The sequence below is a fragment of the Tupaia chinensis genome, unplaced genomic scaffold, assembly GCF_000334495.1.
Source record: "Tupaia chinensis unplaced genomic scaffold, TupChi_1.0 Scaffold000673_1, whole genome shotgun sequence".
NCBI classification, from domain to species: domain Eukaryota; kingdom Metazoa; phylum Chordata; class Mammalia; order Scandentia; family Tupaiidae; genus Tupaia; species Tupaia belangeri.
The window spans coordinates 1,762,467-1,769,009 of record NW_006160196.1 but is presented as its reverse complement, the minus strand read 5'-3'; the positions used below and the strand labels follow the sequence as shown (position 1 = coordinate 1,769,009).

Below are 6,543 nucleotides of genomic sequence, written 5' to 3'. Positions count from 1 at the left end.
GAGAGAGCAAAGCCGCCTGGTCGGCCCTGTGCTAGTCCGGTACCTTCATCACCACACCACCTGCCGGCCCCAACATTTTATATATTTCTTCCATGGACAAGAGAGACAGAGAGAGCGCGACCAGCAGATGGCGTCATGGCTACATTGCCGGACTCCCATGTAGTTAACCGCAGTCTGAGTCCCAGACCCAGAGACCTAAAACTCACAACGGGCGCGTGTGCATGCGTGCCCAAGATCCCAGGAGGAGAATGGAGGAGAAGGGATTGCAGCGTGGCCATCGCCCCGGGGGGTGATTCTCACTTTCTGTCTCTCTGGAGAGTGCATGTGCCCTATAACAAAAATATCTCTCAAAAAAAAAGAAAAAAGGGACTGAGCTAGAGAGCCAGCACCTCTAGTGGGATCTTGACGCTACAATCCACCCACCCTCAGCCAGCCCCAGCCATGGGCACATGTGTGTCCTGCAGACTCAGGGAAGTCTCCAGACTTGAACCCTAAACTTCCCACCTGGTCAATGTCACAGAGCATCATTTTTATTTATTATTTTAAATAATTATTTTATTTAACTTTTTAATTAATTTATCTATTTACTTACTTATTTTAATTTGACCAGATAGGGACAGAGCAAGAGAGAGAGAGAGAGAGAGGGAAAGTGAGAAGGCAAGTCTCCAGGTCCAGGACTTGAACCGACCGTGGTTGGCCATGTGAAAGTTCAGTGCCCTTAACCACCACACCACCTGCTGGACCCTATTTTTTTTTTTTCAAAAGTTTTGCGGGTGCGTGTGCTCACCAGAAGGACAGAGACAGAGAGACAGGAAGCAAGAAATCACTCCCCCGAGGGGATGGCCACACCACAATCCCTTCTCTTCCATTCTCCTCTCAGGATCTTGGGCACACACGCACATGCACCTGGCGTGAGTGTAAGCCACCGGGTCCAGGAATCGAACCACAGTCGACTACATGAGAGTCCAGCAACATAGCCATCACACCAACTGCTAACCCTCCCTATTTTATTATTTTTAATCACTAGGGGATATGCATGTTCATCAGAGAAAGACAGAGAGAAAGAGAGAAAGAGAGGGAGAAAGACCCCCCCCAGGGGGACATGGTCACACTGCAATTTCTTCTCCCCATTTCTCCATCTTGTTGGAATTTGGGCCATGAATGCCCATGAACCTGGTGTGTTTTCAAGCCACCACAGCCAGGATTGCGGCCAGGATTTGAACCAGGGTCTGCCATGTGGGATCTGGCTCCCTTAACCACTAGGCTACAGGGCCGGCCCCAAACATCAAGTTTCACTGCGCCATCGCCTGGCCCCTGCTGTATGAATTCTATCTCAGTAACGCTGTTAAAAATTTTGCCTCAGGGGACCAGCAGGTGATGTGGTGGTTAAAGCGTTGGGCTACCATATGGCTGACTGTGTGGTTCAAGTCCTGGACCTGGAGGCTTGACAGTCATGCTGGGTACATTTGCATGTGTGCCAAAAATCTCAAGAGGACAGGAAAATGGAAGAGAAGGGATTGCAGCATGGCCATCCCCCTGGGGGTGATTTCTCCCTTTCCCTCTCTCTGTCTGTTTCTGTCTCTTTCCAGCAAAGGGCACACTCCCTATTGGAAAGAAAAAAGCCTTAGGGTATGTTTTGAAGAGAGAGTGTACCATCTCTGTGACGGTGCAGGCCACGGGGCCGAGGGAGATGGACATGTCTAGGATGATTAGTAGCTTATTAGCGTTCAGTTTAGGTGAATGGGACAGTGGTCTGTCATCTCTAGGAATCCGCTAGCCCTAGAAGGGGTGCTTCCTGCAGGGCTGGCCAAGCCCCCAAGATGTCAAACATCACGAAATACAGACAATAAGACACGATTAGGTCAGCAGGTGGCACGTTGGTTAAGGCGCTTTAGGCTTCCACATCGACTGCCGTTCAAGTCCTGGGCTTAGCAGCTTGAAAATCATGCCGGACATGTCTGCATGCATGCCCCAAATCCCCAGTAGGAGTATGGAGTAGAATGGATTGCCATCTGTCCACCCCTCCTGGGGTGTGATTTCTTTCTTTCTTTCTTTCTTTTTTTTTTTTGAGAGGTTTTTGCAATAGGGCACGTGAGCTCGCCAGAAAGACAGAGAGAGACAGAGAGACAGAAAGCGAGAAATCACCCCCCAGAGGGGATGGCTGCTCTGCAATCCCTTCTCCTCCATTCTCCTCTCGGGATCTGGGGCACGCATGCACATGTACCCGGCGTGGGTTTAAATCACCAGATCCGGGACTTGAACCACGGTTGACTACATGGGAGTCCAGCGACATAGGCATTACACTAACTGCTGGTCCCAGGTGTGTGGTTTCTCACTTTCCCTCTCTCTGTCCTTCTCTGTCTCTCTCCGGCACGTGCATGTGCTCTATGGCAAAAAAAAAAAAAAAAAGAAAAAGAAAAGAAATAAAAAAGAAAACGCAAGATTAGTAAGTTCATCCTGTGCACAGAACACCCTGTGGCTCCCATCTCACCCAGAACAAAGGCAAAGTCCTCACTGCGGCCCACGGCCCTGCACGCCCGTCCCCTACCCTCAGTTCCCTGCAGACCCAGCTGCTGTCCTCGAACTGCCCATTCCCTGGCTTGGCCGTAAGGCCCTCCTGGAAGTCCCTCCTGCTAGCCGGGCTCAGCCGTGCGCAGGGCCTTTGCACTCGCTGTTCCCTCCGCGCCCGATCGCCCCTTTCCCCCATCACCATCCGACACGCTAAGTCCTCCACTTGGTCCTCTGGTTTCTGTCTCCCCTCTGAAGCCCCAGGAGGGCAGGGACCTGTCCCCCTGGTCCCCTGCTCCCCTGTCAGTGCAGCCCGCAGGGCGTCTGGCATGCAGTAGGTGCTCCGCAAATATTTGCTGAATGAAGGAGAGCACACAAGGTCATTTCCTGCCCAGTCGATACATCGCAGCACCTCCCCACCCCTGCGCTGTCCCGCTGCCGGCAGGTGGGCTCGGGCTGCCCATTCGGGGGAGGAAAACAGCGTCGTGAGGACACGGAAGGGCACGCCACACGTAGCCAGGGTCCCTTGCAGAGAAGCTTTTAGAGAGGGTGGCCTTTAGGCGCAGCCGTGCCCAGAGCAGAGGCGGCTTAGCTGAGGGGACAGAGTTCACAGAGCCTGGTGTGAGCCAGCGGGGCCATCGGGGAACTTCCCCAGCCTGCCCACACCCAAAGCCTCACAGCCATTACAGTTCTGTTTTCTCACGCCCCCACAGCCCATCCCTGTCCTTGGCTGACTGTCCTTTTAAGAGATTCCTAGACTCTGACTGCCGGTGGCCGCCCCGCTCCCCCCTCGCCGTCTGCTTGGACGGGTGCAGTAGCCCGCCCTCGTCCCGCCCTCAGTCCGCGGCTGCTCCTGCCAGGACAGCTCCCACCCCTGCTCTGCTCCCAGCCCTCCCAGGGCTCCCCTCTCACGAGGAATAGAGGCCCAAGGCCTCCCCATGGCCTCCAGCCCCTGAATGACCCACCCCTGCGAACTCTGGCCTGCTCCCCTTACTCGCCCTTCCCCGGCCATGCCGGCCTCCTCCCTGTTCCTTGAACACTCTGCCCAAGTAAGAAACCGCCTCAGCCGCACTGCCCACTGGTCTCGGCCATCTCTAGCCGTCTGCCACCTTTGTCGCTGTCAGGCCTCCGCCCACACGTGGCCTCCCAGGAGCAGCTGTCCCGGCCACTAAGGCCGCAGCCCGGACCCTTGCCCTCGGCCGCCGGTTTCGCTTTTCCTCACTGCGTTTAGCCCTGCCTCAGGCTGCGTGTGTGCGAGCAGAGCTCAGGAAGCAGGGCCTTCGGCCGCCTCGACTTCTGCTGTCCCCCGGCACCTGGCACCAGGGCGCTCGGCGGCTGTGACCAGTGTCACAGGAGGGAGGCTGTGGGGACAATGATGGGCCCGAGCACTGGGCAGGGCTGAGGTTGCCGGAGGCTCTCTCTGCTGAGCCAGGAGGCTGGGCATCCACTGGGAGTGTGTGTACGTGAGTCTGTGTGAGTGTACATGAGTGTGTGTGCGTGTGTGAGTGTGTGTACGTGAGCGTCTATGTGAGCGTCTACGTGAGTGTGTGTACATGTGTGTATGTGTGTGTACATGAGTGTGAGTACATGAGCGCCTACATGAGTGTGTGTGCATGAGTGTGTGTGTGAGTGTACGAGTGTGTGTGCATGTGTATGCACGAGTGTATGCAGATGAGTGTGTTGTGCATGTGTGTGTGCGTGAGTGTGTGCATGTGTAGGATGTTTACAAAGCCCCCCAGGACAGGAGGAACACAGCTTCCCCCCTCCTTTAGAAACAGAAGGGCCTGCGGGGTGTGGGGCACTGCTGGGGGACACTCGTGAGCCCAGACCTCACCCATTCCTCCGCAGACAGGCCAGCTGGGGCGAGAGCAGTGGGCAGAGCGATATTAATAACAATATTTCATTTCGCTTTCTTAATTTTTTTTCTTTTTTCTTCTTTTTTTCTTTTTTCTTTCTTTTTTTTTTTTTTGGAGAGGTTTTTGCTATAGGGCGTGTGCGTTTGCCGGAAAGACAGAGAGAGACAGAAAGCGAGAAATCACCCCCCAGGGGGGATGGCCACGCCGCAATCCCTTCTCCTCCATTCTCCTCTCGGGATCTTGGGCACACACGCACACGTGCCCGGTGTGAGTTTAAGCCACCGGGTCCTGGGCTCAAAACACGGTCGACTACGTGGGAGTCCAGCGACATAGCCATTATGCTAACTGCTGTCCCACTTTCTTAATTTTTTAAAAATAGTTTTGCTAGAGGGTACATGCACTCACCAGAGAGAGACAGAGGTGAGAAGGAGGAGGAGAAAGCACCCCCACACACCATGGGGAGGTCTCGTCACAACCCCGTCTTCATCTCTCCCCTTTTTCAAGATTTTGGGCACCTATGCACACCCGCCTGGTGTGTTTCTCAAGCTGCCGGGTCTGGAACTTGAACCTCATTGGCAGCCACATGGGATCTAGCTGCCTTAATCACTAAGCCACAGAGCTGGCCTCGAAGTTTACTTTTATCCTCCATTAGCAAGACCGAGAGAGACAGAGACAGCGCTCCCGAGGGATCCTGATGCCGAGATCCACTCTAGCTTCAGCCAGCCCTGGATCGGGGTGCGCGTGCTCCTGGATAGTCAGAAAAGTCTCGGGACATGATGTCCAGAGACCTGTCCGTGTGAGTCGTCTCCGAGTCGTGTTTTACTGATGCACCACCATCCAGCCCTTCCTTCTGCTAACTTTCAGTTCCATTTTCTGGTGCATGTGGCTGCCATCATTAATGTTGCCTCATGATCTAAAATGGCTGCTACAGCTCCAGCCTGTATGTCTACATTCCAGGCAGGAAGGACAAGATGGTGCTGATAGAAAAGGGTAGGACTGGGACCAGCAGTTGGCGTAATGGCTATGTCGCTGGACTCCCATGTAGTTGACTGAGGTTCCAGTCTCGGACCCGATGACTTAAACTCACTCTAGGCACATGTGTGTGCGTGCCCAAGATCCCGAGAGGAGAATGGAGGAGAAGGGATTGCGGCGTGGCCATCTGCCCTAGGGGTGATTTCTCACTTTCCGTCTCTCTTTCTCTGTCTCTATAGTGAGCACACGTGCCCTATGGCAAAAATCTCTGAAAATCAATCAATCAATCAGTCGAGGTTCATGGGCCCCTGGTAGGACTCATGGGATCTATGAACTTGGATAATTATAAATTTCCCATTCTTTTCACTCACCTCTGACTGTTACCTGGCGTTCTGCTCCGTGTTCACAGCATCGCAGTTTCCAAACGTGGCGTAGCGATGCCTCCCGTTCCATTCGCCCTCCTAGACCGTGCCGCTTCCCCACTGCCGGGTAGTCTCTGTCTCTGCCCTGAACCTGGGGCCTACCGTGACCAAAAGGTTTAATGGAAACGATGCTCTGCGACCTGCGAGGCTCAGAAGGCCGTGCACTTCCGCCAGGCTCTCTCGAGATAAGCACTCCTGCAAGTCAGCCTCCGTGAGGGGAGGCCCGAGTCCTTGGAAGAGCCCACGTGGAGAAGGACGGAGGCGCGTCTCAGTGCTGAGCCGCGCTGTGAGCCCCGAGCCCCCCTGTTCTCCCTGTCTCATAACCGCGTCCACCAAGGAGGATGCGAGTTCCCGGCTGCCCGTGTGACAGACACGAGAACAAGGGGACAGACAGGGGGCGGCAAGGACAGGAGTTAACGCGGAGCTGAGGAAGACCAAGAAGGAGGCCCAGAGGCTGAAACGGAGAAACGCGAGCTCTTCTCCTGGTGCTGCTACTTCTCCCTGCAGGAAAACCCCAGCCACCAGCCACCAGCCGCGGGTGACACGGGCAAAGGCAGAAATGGCAACACTTTGGGAAGCCAGCTCCAGGCTACCCCAGCTGCTAGGAAGCTGCTTTCTAGAGAGAAGCAGCCCCCGACATCATCCAGGTAGGGCTGATTCCAAACTGTGTCCTTCCTGGGCAGACACAACCGTGGTCCTGCCCGGTTTGAATCCCGGGGCACCCGCTAGCAGCGCCTCGGGGGCTCAGAGCAGCGGCTGGCGGGGGGGGGGGGGGCCTCCCCCCC

The 6,543-nt window shown here is 55.1% G+C and overlaps 1 protein-coding gene across 1 annotated transcript in view; it reads right to left on the bottom strand.

The window, feature by feature from the left end:
- LMTK3 (lemur tyrosine kinase 3) overlaps positions 1–5,789 on the bottom strand; it is a 47,620-nt gene extending 41,831 nt beyond the window's left edge. Inside the window, exon 1 of the mRNA XM_014592261.1 lies at positions 5,708–5,789. Within this exon, the coding sequence (XP_014447747.1) occupies positions 5,708–5,789 (82 nt within the window). The remainder of the gene's footprint in view (positions 1–5,707) is intronic.
- Positions 5,790–6,543: the final 754 nt, after the last annotated feature.